Source organism: Siniperca chuatsi, linkage group LG24 (assembly GCF_020085105.1).
Source record: "Siniperca chuatsi isolate FFG_IHB_CAS linkage group LG24, ASM2008510v1, whole genome shotgun sequence".
NCBI classification, from domain to species: Eukaryota; Metazoa; Chordata; class Actinopteri; order Centrarchiformes; family Sinipercidae; genus Siniperca; species Siniperca chuatsi.
In genome coordinates this window covers 5977640-5994392 of record NC_058065.1, presented here as the reverse complement: position 1 = coordinate 5994392, position 16753 = coordinate 5977640, and the positions used below count along the sequence as shown (strand labels likewise).

The following is a 16753-nucleotide window of genomic DNA, read 5'->3' as shown; positions in this document are numbered from 1 at the left end:
TAGCAAATGTTAGCTTGCTAACAGGCTAAACAAAACCGGCTTAAATAATGAACATGCTAATATTATAGCTACATAAAATCAGCATGTTAACATTGTTATTATGGACATGTTAGCATGCAGACTCTTTTTAAATTTTATTTCACCTGGTGACGGCTCCAGGTGAAAAGCTCGGTCTCCAAAGTTATTACAATGCATCGTGTGGAGAACATGAATCTGTGTCAACTTATAAGGCAATCCATCCAATAGTTGTTAAGACATTTCACTAAAAGACAAAAATGTCAACCTCATGGTGGCGCTAGAGGTAAAGTCAGAGAATCACCAATGTCATTGGGATTCATCCTCAGGGAACCATAGATGTCTCTACAATTTTCATGGCAATCCAGCCAGTTGTTTGAGATATTTCTGTCTTGACCGAAGGGGTGGACTGACCAACCAACAGACGTTGCTATGACTAGAGCCACACCGCTAGCTTGGCTAAAAATGGCCATCAATATTTCCTAGAACTCAATGTCAGAATCAGAATGTGATGTCTCATTAAATTTCTTGTTTTGGCTGAAGTACAAAATCCAAAGATATTCAGTTTTCAATGTTATCGAACAAAGAGGAGAAGCTTGAAGCAATAAATGTTTGGCATTTTGTCTTGAGGAAAAACAATGAATCGATTTTTCTAAATATTGTTTCAGCACTACTGTGCAGATGTTTACAATCAAGCAAACTCTTATGTTGTACAATCATAAGCATTTAAATCTATATCACACTCAAAGGTCTAACATTACAGAGTAGTATAAAATAAAAAGTTACAATTTTTCAACAATTAATTACATTCTAGTGTAGTTGACAAAGCTGAATTGCACTACGCTGTCTCACCCCGCACTTCGACTTTGCATTTCAGCGCTATCTCTGTTGATATATCTGTTTTTCCCTTCCTCCTTCCACTTGTCTCTGCTTGTTTGTGTCCCTTTTTGTCGTCGTCCATCTTCCCTCTTTTTCTTCATCCACTTCAATGAGCTGAATCCTACCTTCCTTACTCACTCATCCATTCTGTACACTTGCCAATCCAAAGCTTTGCCCATTACATCTCTGCTCAATCAGTGGCTTTATTGCTGAGCATTGAGACACATTGTACATGCCAATTCAGTTTTGCACTGAAATTTGAAGTGTTTTGTACACGGTACCTACAATACTGTGCAATTGGCAAGTTACTGAACCGATGAGTGTTTTTTTTTAATTCAGAAAGTGAACAGGGCACCTTGTTTGTTTAGTTTTTTTTTTTTTTTTTGGTGTGTGTGTTATTTTTGCTCGTGGCAATCTGTGTGTGTGCGTCTCGAGTTCGCCTCCTTCCGGAGGTGGGGTGCCAAGTCCTATCTGACACCACGTACATGTCTGTGCTGGCCTTATGTCAATCAACTTGTGCCCCGCCTCTTTTCTCTTGCAGAGTACGGCAGTGCAGGTGAGAGGTCCAGGAGGGCGAAAAAAAGAAACATCGGTAGATACACATGATCAATAACAGTCAATAATATTAGCAATAAGATGAATATACTCACCCGATCAGACCCTTCCCTAGGAACCGCTTCCATTGCTGCACCCCTCACTCTCTCCGAAAGTGACAAAATTCGCCTGCAAATCCAAAATTTTGACTTGTATGATTAAATCTGGTATTCATAGAGCTTATTTTTTGCATAGACAGTAAGTTTCATCTAACTGGACCAAGAGAATAAGCCCCCTAATGTATGTTTTTATAGCAGGCCTTAGTCACTTGCATGTATTCCTTATCCCCTACCCAGAATCCTTCTCAGTTTGCTTCTCCCCCATATGCTTTATGAACCCTTTTCCTTTGCCCCACCTTCCCCCCTTCCCTCCCTGTTGTACGGGCTCCATGTTTTATACTCTAGCTGGTCAGCTGTCAATAATGTTCTCCCCCTGCTGACTAAACCACCTCCTGTGTGATCCGTGGTCTCTCCCGCCTCCCTGTTGCTTCCAGACAAGGCGGGCTTCGGGAACAACTTCACCACAGGGGACAACAAGTCCGTGGCCCAGACTATGGAGGCGGTGGTGGTGGGCTGCATGTTCAAGTCCCTCATCACCCGCTGCGCCTCGACCACACACGAGCTTCACAGCCCCGAGAACCTGGTGAGTGGTGTGTGAAATCATCGGTCTGTCTCTCTCTCTCTCTGTCTCTGTCTCTGTCTCTCTGTCTCTGTCTGTCTGTGTGTGTGTGTGCTTATTTTTCATTTTCCCTATCGGTCTCTGTGGATATTTCAAGGACTGGATCAAGGGAGAGCCAGTCAGTGCTTCACATATCAGTTGTACTCCCATTAGATTCAGACACTCATATTTCTTTTTGCAGGATGTTGTAGTTGAATTATTAATGGCTCATTTTCTACTGAGCCCAGTGAACAATCATCGATGCAGCCTTTGATAATGCCTTGTCATACACGATAAATTGGACTTGAGGTGTACTTAATCTCACTCAGTGAATAAAGACATTAACTTGAGCTACTCTCAGTTCGTTGCTAGAACAGATAATATCTTTGACTTTTTATTTTATTGGAAATTAATTGGAAATGATATCAACTGATCCCTGTATTAAGGGACCTTGAGCAGACAACATACTGTATATTTGTCCTCCAACTGATGCTAGCACCATCTACTTGTTTTTAACATGCAGTGTATGCCAGAGTGCTCAAAGATCCTTTGAGTTGCTTTGTAGTTTCTCTGAGACAGTCTTACCTTTCACAGAGTAATAATAACTTGCCTTTTGTACAGCCTCCTTCAAACTCAGAGGCAATTCAAAGAAATGCATTAGAATGACGTTTTAAGCACAAGGTAGAGGAGAATAAACTAAAAATATACAACAAATAATAGACAAGTTATACAGTTTGAGCAGTTATACATTGTCCCAAATTTAATAAAGCAAATAAAACAGCAGTAGAGAAATGTCTTGATTTTGACTGAACCTACACTCTTCCATAAGTGGGTCAAAAATGACTTGCATTAGAATCAATAATTTTGTTGATAATAAACTAAGCTAGTTACTTATGGCAACACTTCAGCCACAACTACAGTAATGTTAGCTAGCAAGTTAACATGGAGGGTAATTCCATTATAATAGAAGATACTCTTTCACACAATTGTAATCAAAGTGTAATTGGTATCCCTATTCATTTCCACAGGAATTACGGGTCATTTTTCTCACTTATGGAAAGGTTAAGCTAAATGAGTTAAACGAGTGACATACTCATTAATACATTCAGTATTTCTCATTTAAAAATCATCCCTAAGTTAGTCCAAAAAAAATAACAGGAATGCATATACTAATTAATAATTAATATGTTAGATTGAAGAAAATGTCTTTTGCAAAATATCAGGTAAGTCTATGTGGCTCACTCCTCTGAGAACACTGAGGTACCATGGCCACCCTGTGGTGCCTAGAAAGTCTCAAGCCTGGCAGGACTGGTGTACGTTGGCGGAAGATGACACTTTTCAAGGCAGGCTTTATTATGGCACAGAATCAGAGGCCGCCCACTCACAAGCTGGAGCTGGTGTCTTGACAAACTCGAGCATGCTCATTTATATACCACCCATTTCTGCATATATGCATGTGCAAACGTACACATTGTTGATGCTAACTGCAAAGTAATATCAGCCTGATTTAGGGCCTAGCAGTCGATTTTTCTTGGTGTCTTTTTCTTCCTCTGACACACTTTCGTCGTTCACACACCACTCCACTCACACATCCCTCACTCTCCATGTTTGCCACCCTCTTCCTTCCCAGGGTTTGTACTGTGACATCCGCCAGCTGGTGCAGTTCATCAAGGAGGCCCATGGAAATGTGTTCCGCAGGGTGGCACTGAGCGCGCTCCTGGACAGCGCCGAGAAGGTCACCACCACCAAGAAACCTGAAGAGAAGGAAGAGACGAAACAGCCCGGACCCAGGAGGTACTGGCCAATCAGTGGCCAGAAATGGTCTCAATGCCGTCATGTCCAATCATAAACTAAACTAGTAAAAGTGAAATCTACTAGAAACATCTTGCAATAATCGTTTGTCCATTACTGTCGAAGTGTCCTTGAGCATAGACATTACTCCCCCTCCCCCTATTAAGTGGTAACAAGATGAGATTTCTCATCCAATCACAGTGAGTGAGTGATTGATTCGTTAGAAAAGGAGAAACTGAGATCTTATACAATCAGAGCACCGCTTCTCATCATTGCTGGCTGGTTTTATTTTTTATTTTTTTTGTCCTGTCTGCATCTGTTTTTCTTGCTTGAGTGACTGATTTGATGTTTTTATTTTCAAAATGATGTCGCTGTAGCTTACAGGGCAGCCCTGCCAGGAGGCATCTTCACTAGTTTTGCCTCATCATGTGACCAAACTAGAACTGGAAGTCACATGACAGCATTAAAGAGATGAAACTACCTATAAAGATATGTATCTAAGTAAGTAAATAAATAATGTGATAAATTAGGATTTTTTTTTTATTCATAGGTCGATATGGAACAATTAGTTAGCTCAGTCTGCCCAACATCTAAAGCTTCAATGACACTCTTCTAGTTACCATCTGAGCAAAATCATTGGAACTGCGCTAAACTTTATCTCACTGAATAAATAACTCTCTAGGTTTTCATGGGAGAATCACATGGTTAGGCTTTACTGCGTCAGGAGAGTTCAGTTGGTGTCTGAATCAGGTGGCCTGAGCGCTTTGTCTGTGTGTTTGGGGGGGGGGTGTGTGTGTGTGCGCAGGTCAGAGGCGGGTGTGTCCGGGGAGAAGGGTCAGGTGTCCAGTGCTGCAGATGAGTGTCGCAGCTACATCTCCAGTAGACCCCCCCAGACACCCGAACAGTGAGTGTCCACCTCACAGCATCTCCATATAGCACCATCTATTATCGAGCCCAGCTGCCATTTCTCTGCTCAAAATAGGAAAACGTTTAAAACGCTTCCTGTTGCTCCCTCTGCCCCTTCAAAAAAGAACAGGTCACAGTGTTAAGCGTTAAATTAAAAATAAAGATATACAAGTTATTATACTTTTTGTAAACCTTCAAATCCGACCCTACTTCACTCCCTCTCTGTACCTTCAGTGATGAACAGATCCCGGGTGCTCTGCTTGGCAGGAAGGACTTTTGGAGGAAGATGTTCAAGTCGCAGAGTGCCGCCAGTGACACCAGCAGCCAATCGGAACAGGACACCTCAGAGTGCACCACTGCCCACTCTGGCACCACCACTGACCGGCGCTCCCGTTCCAGATCCCGTCGCATCTCTCTCCGCAAGAAACTGAAGCTGCCAATAGGTAAGAGCAGTTATTATGCAACAAGTCCACCTCTAATTAGACACCGGTTCGAATCCTCACTCTGCCTCGACAAATTATACAATTTCTTTTAAATCGCAAAGCCTATTAATTCTTTGTGTAAATCATTTTAAGATCCCAATATCACTGCGACAACAGTTGCTTATTTTGTGGGAAGAGTGCACATAAAAGAACAGGAAAAATATACATTCTTACCATGTTTGTGCTTCTGTAAATTTGGTTTAGTATCACTTAGACTAATTCGAACATTTTGATAATAAACTTCGAGGAGTTACCTTTCAGAGTAGACCAGGATCATGACGGTAATCAAAAGGTTTTCAAGAACAGTAACTATTTTATTTTGGGTAGGTCATTTTTGGGCTGGGGCACAAAAATCATCAAATTTAGCAAAATCTAATTCAGCCAAATGTCAATTATACCTAATTTCAAAGTGTAAAATCAAAATAAACTGTCTTTTTTTTTTTTTTTTTACTTTAAAACTCTAAAAATGTTTTAATTTTCCTCCATATTTGTTCACCTTAATGCAACATAAGCCACAGAGTTTTTTTTCTCCACCCAGCAAGTGATGTGACTACAAACTCACTTAAAAAGCTAAATATAAAACTTAATTCAAAGATATCTGAATTTTCTTACTTGTACTGCACTTGCTAACCAGACAGGAAAATATTGACTGATTTCGGTGCCTAACAAAGCTTCCACATCATTGTTGTATTTTAAAATTTTTTATATCAGATCTGGTAATAGTATGTATTTCCATGACCATACCTCATTGCATTTTCTGTCCCAGCAGTCACCTTGAAATTCACTCTAACATGATGTGTTTTGTATGTCTAACATCGGAACACTGCCTGCCGCGAGGCCAAGTCACTTCATCTCTTTGGTCTGTTTTGTGTTCCTTTTTGTGCCTTAGCATGCCGTGGGACTGTCCGCCTACCACTCACTCTCTCTTTCTTACGTATGTGGATGTCGAGCCATCTTCATACAGTATTTGTGTCACGTCTGTCTGTGTTGGTCATCTCTCCCAGTGTGCACGGTGTTCCAGACCTGGGTCAAATTGTGTTTGCAAATTGTATCAGATGGATGGAGGGTGCTGCAGAAGGCTACGGACTTTTCCCTTTTTCTGCATTACGCACAGTAACAGCCAACTACACAGCTAAGCTAAAGTAAGAAAAGCAAGCGTTATATCAAGTGAAAGCTAGCTGGTGAGATAGCGAAATTTACTTACTGATTTTTCTCTAGCTATTATCGATAATTGAAACATTCTGATATGTTAATAAACCAATATTTTGGGTTATTCTGTTTGTTTTTTATTCCACATTTATTATAAAAGCTAAACTCCAGCTAAATAATATACTAATATACATTTTAGCAGTCGCAGTAACTGCCATCTCAGCTTTTGACTCATGCAATGGAATTCATGCAATGTGTTGTTAGTTACCTACTTTTAATTATTCTACAATTTAACACTCTTAAATATGTATTACATTTGTTTCCATATACATTTTAACATTAGACAGGCTGACACAGCAACACAGAGACACATTTAATCTCTATTAATCTAACTAGATATCAAACTAGATCAAAAGGACAAGACATCTTACTGTATTTTCACCTTGCATTCCCTGCAGATTATCCAAACACAGTGCAGTATTTGCATTTTATAGGTATTATGTAGGTTTTGTGGCAGTAATGTTTTTAGGGTAAAATAATCAACCTTTTTTAAAAGGCATAAAATAGAGGCATTACAACCTTTCTATCTATTACAGTTTGCCAGCCAGCCTGAAAATGTATTTCTCAGCTTCACTGCTTCTGTTGTTACTGCTTTCTAACTTTACAGGGCAGTATACTTTACTCCATCCATCTGGCATCTACTTCTGTGAGAACATGCTATGAAAATATATTTGCAAATACCAGGCAGCCAGGGTCTTTTGTTTAAGTCGTCTATGAAAGGTGACAAAAGTTGGTTTTGGATCTTTTTTTTTTTTTTAAATGAACCTCCAGTCTGTGAATCTTGAGTTTAATACTCTGAATGTATGTCACTGTACAATAACAATGAGGCAATGCTCTTCCTCTACCCAACCCTTGTGTGTGTGCATGTGTACTTGCCTTAATAACCCAGTGTGTACAGTACACTTGTTGCTTTATACCTTCCTTTGTTCTGTAGTGTTGGTTGTTCATGGAAAAAAAAATAAAATAAAAAATGTATTCACTCGTCTCCAGGCAACTGGCTAAAGCGTTCCTCTCTTTCTGGGCTGACTGACGGTGTTGAGGACCTGCTGGATATCAGCTCGGTGGATCGACTCTCCTTCATACGTCAGAGTTCAAAGGTCGGGGGGGGTTAACTGTAACACTGTCCACTCACTGCCACTAGACAACACTGGGTGCTAACATAGCGTGTTGCACCTGCACCTTAATTTTGTGTTATGCTACAATAGCAAGAGAGTAAATAAACACTCATAGCCAGGGCTGATTCCAGTATCCAGTTTGTTATTTGGTTTTGGTATAAGTTGCCAATAGGTCTGGCCTGAGCATGGCTATATTTTTTGTGTGCGTGTTTAGGTGAAGTTCACCAGTGCGGTGAAGCTGTCAGAAGGGGGAGCAGTGGGGCCGGAGTTCGCCAGGGACGAGGAGGAGAATTTCTTCAAGCGGCTCGGTAAATGGAGGTCTGGCAGGAGGAATCCATCCAAGCTTCACCACACAGAAGAGAAAGATGGTAGACCTCCCCCACCCCAGGGTACCCCTTGCCCACCCACGCCCCATCGTCCTTTGTCTATTTCTCTCTCTCTTCCTGTCCCAGCCTCTGTTTGTCTGTGTGGTGTCTTGTCTCGCCTCGCAACTCGTGGTCTGTTCTCTTTCGCCATTCTCCATGTCAGATCCGCCGGACAGCTGCCTGCTACACTCTGTTAGCCTGAATGTATTATTTTCAACCCATCAGTGTTTGTAAAAATACAGTTTGAATTTCAGAATGATTGGAATGCTCTTTTTTGCTGAACGGTCTGCCACAAAGTAGCTTCCAAATAAAAGTTGATGTAAAACAGTGCAGTTGGGGCACTTCAAGGCAAGACAGTGTGACGTTTAACAGAGGAAATAACATAATCATCCTTTTTACAAATGAAAAGTTGAATTCATAAGCAATAAAACGTATCCTTGTTCAATTAAAAACACTTAAGTAGCTTATAATGGCTAATGCTAGCAAACTTTAGATAGATTGATTGACTGACTGTGCAACAGACATTACTCAATCAGTTTGCAGACTTTGACTTTGATTTGTGCTACTGTTAAACTATGTTTTAGCATATCACAGGTACGTGAAGTAAACACAGAAATGAAGGAAAATTCAATGTTCCATTACCCTGTAATTGACACTTGTGGCTGCTGTTAATAATAAATCATTGCCAGACATTTATGTAATTACCATTAAAAAAGGAAATTTGCATTTGAATGTACATGTACATACAATTTAATGGCAAATTTTCTTTAATGACTAAACAAGAACACTTTTACCTATGTGGTCTTAGTTTTGGAAAAGAATAAAATGCTACACAAACCATATTTACAAGGCTGGATTACCAACCAAGCACAGTGGGTAAATGCCCAGTGCCCCAGGTTCACTGAATGGCAATTAATTTGGGATAATATGATTAATTGGTTAATATAGACTGAAATAGAGCTTTAAGGCAACTCCTCCTGCATTTGTACCATATCTTGACGCAACAAAGCCAGTGTAAAAATCTTACATGGTGCATTTTCTTAAATAAATAAACTTTAAAAAAAACTTATTTGGGAGAGGGGGGTCAACAGGGGACCACAGCTCATGTTTTGCCCCAGGGCACACTAGCAGGTTAGTCCGTCCCTGCATATTCAATCCAAAAGTGCCATGAATGCAATGTTTTTCATTGACCTTTGGAAACACACTACATTTCTATACATAAATTGTGCAATGACTGTAGCTTGTTAAAGAAAATAGACAGACATTCGGATTTGTTAAAAATTCTACTACTTCATTAGGAGCAGACTCAAAAACTGTACTTGAGATTGTGTTTTTTTTGGGGGGGGAGGGGTTCCCCCGCCAAAGGCAACCTTGAGTTGTTTGCATTTATCAAAATTGATCATCCTTTCCAAAGAGAAGCAGATTTTGGCATTACAATGAAAAAGTAGAACACTCTTCTTCCTGTGCAACTGCGTGTTGCATTACCAACTCTACATTCCCCTTCTTTCCAACTATGCACGTTCTGTTCTCTTCAACGATGAACCCCTTCCTCTCTCTTTCACTTAATGGTGGAACGAGAGGAAAGGAGGCGTGTGGGATTAACTCATATCGATGAAACCATCTTTCTACTGTAGAGTGTATTTCTGTGCTATGTTAAGCATGACGCTGTCAGTGCTCTCTGTCTCTTCTGTGGTGATGTTTGGTGGTATTTTCCGATGCCTGAGTTTCAGTGTAGTGATAAAACAGAATATTAAACATACAGCTTTCTTCTGTACGGCTACGGTTACACTTGTCATTTCAATGCGATTTTATTAGATCCCATTATTAAAAAAAATATATTGTGTGTGTATATAAGAGCTGAAAATAGCCTTGGCCATCAAATCTGCATGATTTTTTTTATCCACTACTCTCCATGTAATCGTTTTTTGTGAGATTACATAGTAAATTGAAAACCCAAGTGTAACCACTGCCGATGGCTGTGTCCATCTCTCACTCAGCTTCATTTGTTGGTGGCTCTTCAGTGCTTTTTGTTAAATGTCCTGGATGGTGATGTTGCTTCATGCAATGTCTGTGTAATCTTCAGTGGAGTCTTTACTTTGCAAATGATTACACACAAATATGCTTGTTTTCAACAAAATTCCCTTCACTTGTTCTGCTATACTCTTCTCTTCTTTTCTCCTCTCTTGTTATTTGTTCATACTCCCTTTCAGGACCCCACGGTTTTCAAGAGCGTCTAGCAGCCAGTCAGGAGGCCATGAAAAACAAGAATGTGGTGAATTTGGGCGCCATTCGTCAGGGCATGAAACGCTTTCAGTTCCTCCTGAACTGCTGCGAGCCGGGAACCATACCCGACGCATCCATCCTTGCTGCTGCTCTGGACTTGGTATGTTTTTAAAATCCACTCCTTGTATTTTACACATGATTCGTCAGTGTAAACATGTTACCTTTTGGCTGTTTTTTATGTCCTCAAAAGCAACCGCGTTATGTAAACGCTGACGTTAAAATCTTTATCTACTTTCTGGTTCTTCCAGGAAGCTCCAGTCGTGGCCCGGGCCTCCCTCTTCCTCGAATGCGCCCGATTTGTCCACCGCTGCAACCGTGGCAACTGGCCGGAGTGGATGAAGGGCCACCACGTAAATATCACCAAGAGAGGCCTGTCCAGGGGCCGATCACCTATTGTGGGCAACAAAAGAAACCAGAAACTTCAGTGGAACGCTGCCAAACATTTCTGTCAGTGGGGAGACGTGAGTTTAAGATTTCTCATCTGATTGGCTATTAATTATCTAGGGTGACAATTGATTATATGGCTTCACGTGTAAGTTCAAGTGTAAGAATGTGTTCTTTATGTGTTTTATCCACTCAGGCAATTGGCACAAGGCTCAGCGAACTCTGTCACTCTGACAGCGAGAGCCCTGCAAACATCCTGGGTTACATTTTTGATGAAGAGACCAAACGGAGAATGAGAAAAGAAGACGAGGAAGAGGACTATTTAGATGACAGTGAGTCAGAGTGTTGCCTGACCTTTTTTACAGCATGTCTGTGATGGATATGTTTGTTTTTTTTTAATATATATTCCTTATAATTCTTACTAAACAAATTTAAACGTTTTTAACTTTAGATTTTGCATAAATGTGTCAGCTTTATCAAAGAGCAATCATTTGCACATCTTTAATTTACATTACATGTCACGTAATATAAAAATCTTATAAGCTCTTGACTGACAAAAAAAATGGTTAACTCAAGGTCCACTTACTAGCTTTTACTGGTGCTTTCAACCACATCTCATGGTCTTCCTCAGCAGATTGTGTTAGCTGAATTGTCATTATGTGAACTAAGTATGGGACGAGCAACTGAGCAAACTCCATCTGTTGTGGACGACCACAAGATGCTGTGGAAAAAGCTGGCAAGTGGACCTTGAGTTAAGCCTTTTTACTGTTTCCAAGGTCAAGAATTAACTTTAAAAAATGTTTTACTTATGGATCTTTGTATGTAGTGAAACAACATGAAGTTTTTTTGTTTTATTCACAACATTTAAATGTTCTAACTCCATTGCTTTATTTTTTGTCAATTGTCACCACAAAGACACAGTGAATCCTACAAAATGTGGCTGCCCCTTTGCTCTAAAGATGGCTGCCTGCCAGCTGTTGTTGGAAATCACTACTTTCCTGCGGGAGACCTTTCCCTGCTTACCACGCCCGCGCACCGAACCACTCGTGGTCAGTAGTCAAATCTTCTGTGCAAATAGTGTGTGCATTTTTTCTTTCCGCTGTTCAGCTATTGATAATCATTTAAAAAGTTAATGTATCAAGACATTTTAAAGATTCTATGAGGAAGTCTGTTTATTGTATCAATGAAAATAGAATATGAATGAAAAATATGTAATATTAAATTAAACTGGAAATATTTAATACTTGCTGACATGTTGGCTGTAGGATCTGGACAGCTGCCGTCTGCGTCTGGACCCGGACCTCGGCCGCCATCGCTACGAGAGGAAAATCAGCTTTGCAGGCATCCTTGATGACGAGGATGGACACGATTCGCTCAACAGCAGCAGCCATACGCTGAAGTCTGACACCACCTGCGATGACAAGAAGACCCAGGAAGCTCAAGGTGAGATCTGGTGTCATACAGGCTAGGCCATTTGGTTTATTACTGTCCTGTCAGCTTATTATTATTATTAATGATTTAGATGATCTCTTCCCGCTTCCGTCTTCTCCAGCACCCATCCGTAAGATTCGTATCGGAGGCTCCCGGCTGCTTCAGATCAAAGGGGCTCGCAGTTTCCGCGTAAAGAAAGGCGGCTCTTTGTCCTCCATACGCCGGGCCGGGAGCCTCAAGAGTACCAAGCTGTCCCGGCAGGACTCTGAGTCAGAGAACGACGAGGGGCTGCTATCACAAACGCACAGCAGGGACACTGTTACCGACATAGGTAAAACATGGACAAAACAATAATCTGGATGGCATTATTCTTTAGTTTCATTAGGCATTGCCATCTGTAATTTCCTATGAATGATTTTATGATCGTGCCTCTACTAAAATAAATGTTTATAATATAATTTAAGTTATATTTTTTCCAAAAGGTCCTCACTTTTACACAAAAAAAGATGTCTGGTGTAGTACAGCATTTTGACAATAACAAATCATTGCCACATTTGTTTTTAGACAAGACTGTTGCTGTTACGTGCCATTACATTGCATTTTACCTTTATTTGCAAGTGGAATTTCATGGCATTCTTCTGGATTGGTTTACAGCACAAAATTGTAATGTTTTTCAGCACGGAATAGAAAGACTGTTTCTAGTTGTTATACAATTTAAAGAAGAGAAATACTGCATCCGACATGTGTATAATTTTAAATTGCATAACCCACAAATTTTATGGGGAAAGGTGGACTTATGGTTTGAGAGACATTTGCAGAAACAGTCAAAATTTTTTTTTTTTGTATTATTAATCCCAAGGTGTCAGAATTAATTCAGTGATGTTTGTGGCATGCACCTTTTTTTTAATAGGAAGTGCAAATCACCTTCTATTCCACATCTGAACATTTCAGATATGAGATAAAATGGCATATTTTAAACATTTGCATGTTCTTGTTTCTTCTTGCAGGAAGTCCCTTTAGCACCAGTGAACCTAGCATCGAACCAGAGGGCCAGAGCTCAGGAGGAACAGAGGACAACTACCACCGCAACATGTCCTGGCTCCATGTATGTCATTTTTAATATGTGTGGAAGTGTATGTGTGCATACGGTGTCGGTGCCTTCCTTCCTACGTACCGACTCCCCCTCCCCTCCCCTCTCTCTCTCGGCACAGATTATGATCCTGCTGTGCAACCAGCAGAGTTTCATCTGTACCCATATAGACTTCTGCCACCCTCGCTGCTACCAGCACCACAGCCGCTCCTGTGCCCGTCTGGTCCGCGCTATCAAGCTTGTCTACGGTGAGACGGTGGACAGCCTGAGAGAGGACAGCGCCTCCTCTGGTAACATTGGGGCACGTGCCAAGAAGAATAAAGAGGTGGGTTTACAAACTATCTATCCTGTATTGAACTTTGTCGTTTTTGTGGTGGTTTATGAAAGTCTCTGTGCCTTCAGTGTTCAGACAAGTCTTGCCTGAGGACCCCGTCCATGAAGAGAAGACCCACTGACTCAAACACAGAAGGGAAGAAGGATACCGGCATGCTCAAGTACATCCGCAACCAGGTGAAGTAGTTTTAAGAGTTAATTGTTCAAATTAAGTCTGCTTAAAATAACAGATGAAGTCAGAAGAGGAAATTACAAGAATGGTACTACAAGAATTATCTATCCAATCCACCTCACTATTGCTGCTGCAGGAGATGCATTACTTCCTGCCATCCTTCCATTACTTTATGCTTGAGGAAAAAGTCATGGAAAAGATGCACCTTATACTGTAAAATCTTTCATGATCTTGGTAGAAGTTAAAACACAATGATTTGTCAGAAAATGTCAGATATTACTACCTTAAGAAGAGATTGTGGAGCATTTTGATGTTTTATCTTCTAACCTTATTTATGTAGTCTCTCCTACAGTATGATGTGTCACAGTTTGTCAAGGAATAAAACAAATACTCCCAAACTGCTGTTAATCCGATTTTCTTAATTTCTCTCAGGTGATGAGCTTGTCACCAGCTCCTCTTTCGCTGCTGATCAAGGCAGCTCCCATCTTGACTGACGACATGTATGGAGATGTCCAGCCTGCAGCCTGGGAACTCTTGCTCAGTGTGGATGAGCATATGGCCGCTGCTGCTGGTGAGTGGGCCATCAGGCTGTGCATCACTGATCTGTGGGTCTCCTCTATAGGTTGCTGTGCCCTTCAGAGTTTAGAAATGTCCCTGATTTTAGATTATGAAAGGATACATGACATACTTTATTTCATTCTTAATTTTTTTTACATTTTACTTAAGCTAGCTTTACTCTGTGTGTAAAACATTTTCAAATGCTTTATAGTCTAACAGTTGCCATATCCTTTTTTCTTTCTTCCCTTCCTATTTTTTGCCCTCTATCTTAATGTATCTGTCTTCATTCCCTTTCCACTCTTTTACATTTTTTTTGACATCCTCCCTCCCTCTTTTGGCTTTAACCACTTTTTACCTTCCTCTTTCCTGCCCTTTCCATCTCTGCCTCTTTCTCGTGTCCTCTCTCTTGCCCTCTTTACTCCCTTTTTTATTTCTGTCTCTCCTCATTCCTCCCCTCTCTGAATCCCCTCCAGCTGCCATGTTCCTTCTGTGTGCGGTAAAGGTCCCCGACGCGGTGACCGAAATGATGATGGCGGAGTTCCATCACCAGGAGGCTTGCCAGCGCATCAACTCTGTCCTGAAGTTTTACACACTGTGGCGTTTCCGCTACCAGGTGTGGCCCCGCATGGAAGAGGGAGCCCAGCAGATCTTTAAGGTACAGAATAGTAGTGATGTCATATTTATATTTATCCCCAAAGTGAAAGTTCTGTTTCCATGTTGTCCCTCCAAAAGGTCTAGAAAGGCTGATAATGAGAGAGTCTTACAAGACTGTTAGCTCAGATTAATTTAGAACATATTGCTTCACAGAACTAGGCTACTTTAACCCATTTTGTACTATATTTGTCTTTTGTTTCAGATCCCTCCACCCAGCATCAACTTCACCCTGCCATCTCCGATACTGGGCATGCCCTGTGTCCCCATATTCGACCCCCCCTGGGTGCCCCAGAACACAGGCAGCGTCCAGGACCCAATCAATGAAGACCAGTCTGTAAGTCTGAGCCCCTGTTCACATGGGTTGCCTAATATGCATTTATTTATATTTATATAACTTTTGTAACTAACACTTTCAAAAACAGCTGACATTTTATTTTGAGTTTTAGTAGTATTAAAATGTATGCACATACTTTTGAATCACTTTGCACTTTTAATATGTACTTAATGCATTTTATGTGAATCATACTGATTTCAAATACACCTGTGGATGTGGCATCACAAACAAACTGACCTGGGTTGGGTAGTCAGGTTACTTTTAGATTTAAAAAATGAAAGGGTCTGTTCACCCAGAAATACATATTTGATCATTTACCTATAGTAGTATCTAGCCATGCAGATTATTTTTATTGATTTTGTCCAGGTTTTGAGATATCCAGATCATCCAGAGTATTGGGGACACTGTTTCTGGAAAGGCACATTATTTTTAGCCATGCAAGCGGCACAGCTCGAGGAACAGTATCGGTTGTTCAGTCCTCTTTGTTCCAGACTAAAATATCTCAACAACTATTTAATGGATTGCCATGATATTTTATACAAACATTCAGGTTTCCAGAAGATGAGTCCTACTGACTTTGGTGATCCCCTGACTTTTACTGTAATGCAATGCATTTGCAATTTTAGTTTTATACTTCGGTTTATGACCAAATCCCTGCAAAACTAACGACTTTCCCATCAGCCTGAGCTGTACACTGCATTTAGTGCTAATGAGCAAACATTAGCATGCTAACATGCTAAACTAAGATGGTGAACATGGTAAACATTATGCCTGCTCAACATCAGCATGTTGTCATGCTGTGTGACAACAATGACATTAGCATTTAGCTCAAAGCACCGCTGCGCTGAAGTACAGCCTCACAGAGCCACTGGCATGGCTGTGGACTCTTAGTCTTGTTTAAAGGTAATTTAAATTCTGTGTACACCACTAATTAGATTCACATCACCTCCATTGTACTGGGGTGGAGACAGACATCTTACAGACAGATAACTCAAAATGTGGTCAACCTAAATCAAAACTATCAACATGGTTAGATACAACAAGGGGTAAGTGAGAAAATGTATTTTTTTTTTTTTTTTTTTTTTTATATAATTTAGGTGAACAGACCCTTTAAATCCCATAATATGTAAAGAACATGTCAGTTTTTAATCTTATTTTGAAACTCATTTTGGATTTCTGCTTAACCCCACAACATGCCAACAGCAGATACAATGCACTTTATACTGCTTTAAAATACATGTTATTGCTATGCAAGTGTAACGTGGACAACTGCACCAAGAAATCTGCTAATTTAAGAAAAATACATGTGATACATTTTTAAGGTCAGAATGGTCATTTAAAGTGGTAAAACAGATTTCTTGGTGTTTCCTCTTTACTTTCTTGTCTTTTTTGTTAAAAAGCATGATTATCAAAATATGTTTAATAGATTTTGATGACGACCTGCGAGCACCTGTTCTATAATTTATCTATCGACTGTCTTTGTTTTTAGTACCCCACATTA

The 16753-nt window shown here is 40.4% G+C and overlaps 1 protein-coding gene across 19 annotated transcripts in view; it reads left to right on the top strand.

Annotated features, from left to right (window-relative positions):
• Positions 1-16753, top strand: part of LOC122872095 (protein unc-80 homolog) — a 48786-nt gene that overhangs the window by 13508 nt on the left and 18525 nt on the right. For 7 of the 19 annotated variants that reach the window (XM_044187814.1, XM_044187817.1, XM_044187807.1 and 4 more), the window contains exons 16-34: positions 1436-1486; positions 1982-2130; positions 3776-3939; positions 4742-4840; positions 5077-5285; positions 7524-7630; positions 7863-8037; positions 10224-10396; positions 10545-10757; positions 10877-11012; positions 11596-11729; positions 11946-12123; positions 12203-12442; positions 13119-13216; positions 13323-13526; positions 13604-13711; positions 14139-14277; positions 14738-14919; positions 15121-15252. In XM_044187814.1, the coding sequence (XP_044043749.1) occupies positions 1436-1486; positions 1982-2130; positions 3776-3939; positions 4742-4840; positions 5077-5285; positions 7524-7630; positions 7863-8037; positions 10224-10396; positions 10545-10757; positions 10877-11012; positions 11596-11729; positions 11946-12123; positions 12203-12442; positions 13119-13216; positions 13323-13526; positions 13604-13711; positions 14139-14277; positions 14738-14919; positions 15121-15252 (2891 nt within the window). The remainder of the gene's footprint in view (positions 1-1435; positions 1487-1981; positions 2131-3775; positions 3940-4741; positions 4841-5076; positions 5286-7523; positions 7631-7862; positions 8038-10223; positions 10397-10544; positions 10758-10876; positions 11013-11595; positions 11730-11945; positions 12124-12202; positions 12443-13118; positions 13217-13322; positions 13527-13603; positions 13712-14138; positions 14278-14737; positions 14920-15120; positions 15253-16753) is intronic. The other 12 variants (XM_044187821.1, XM_044187820.1, XM_044187822.1 and 9 more) reach the window with 10 other exon arrangements.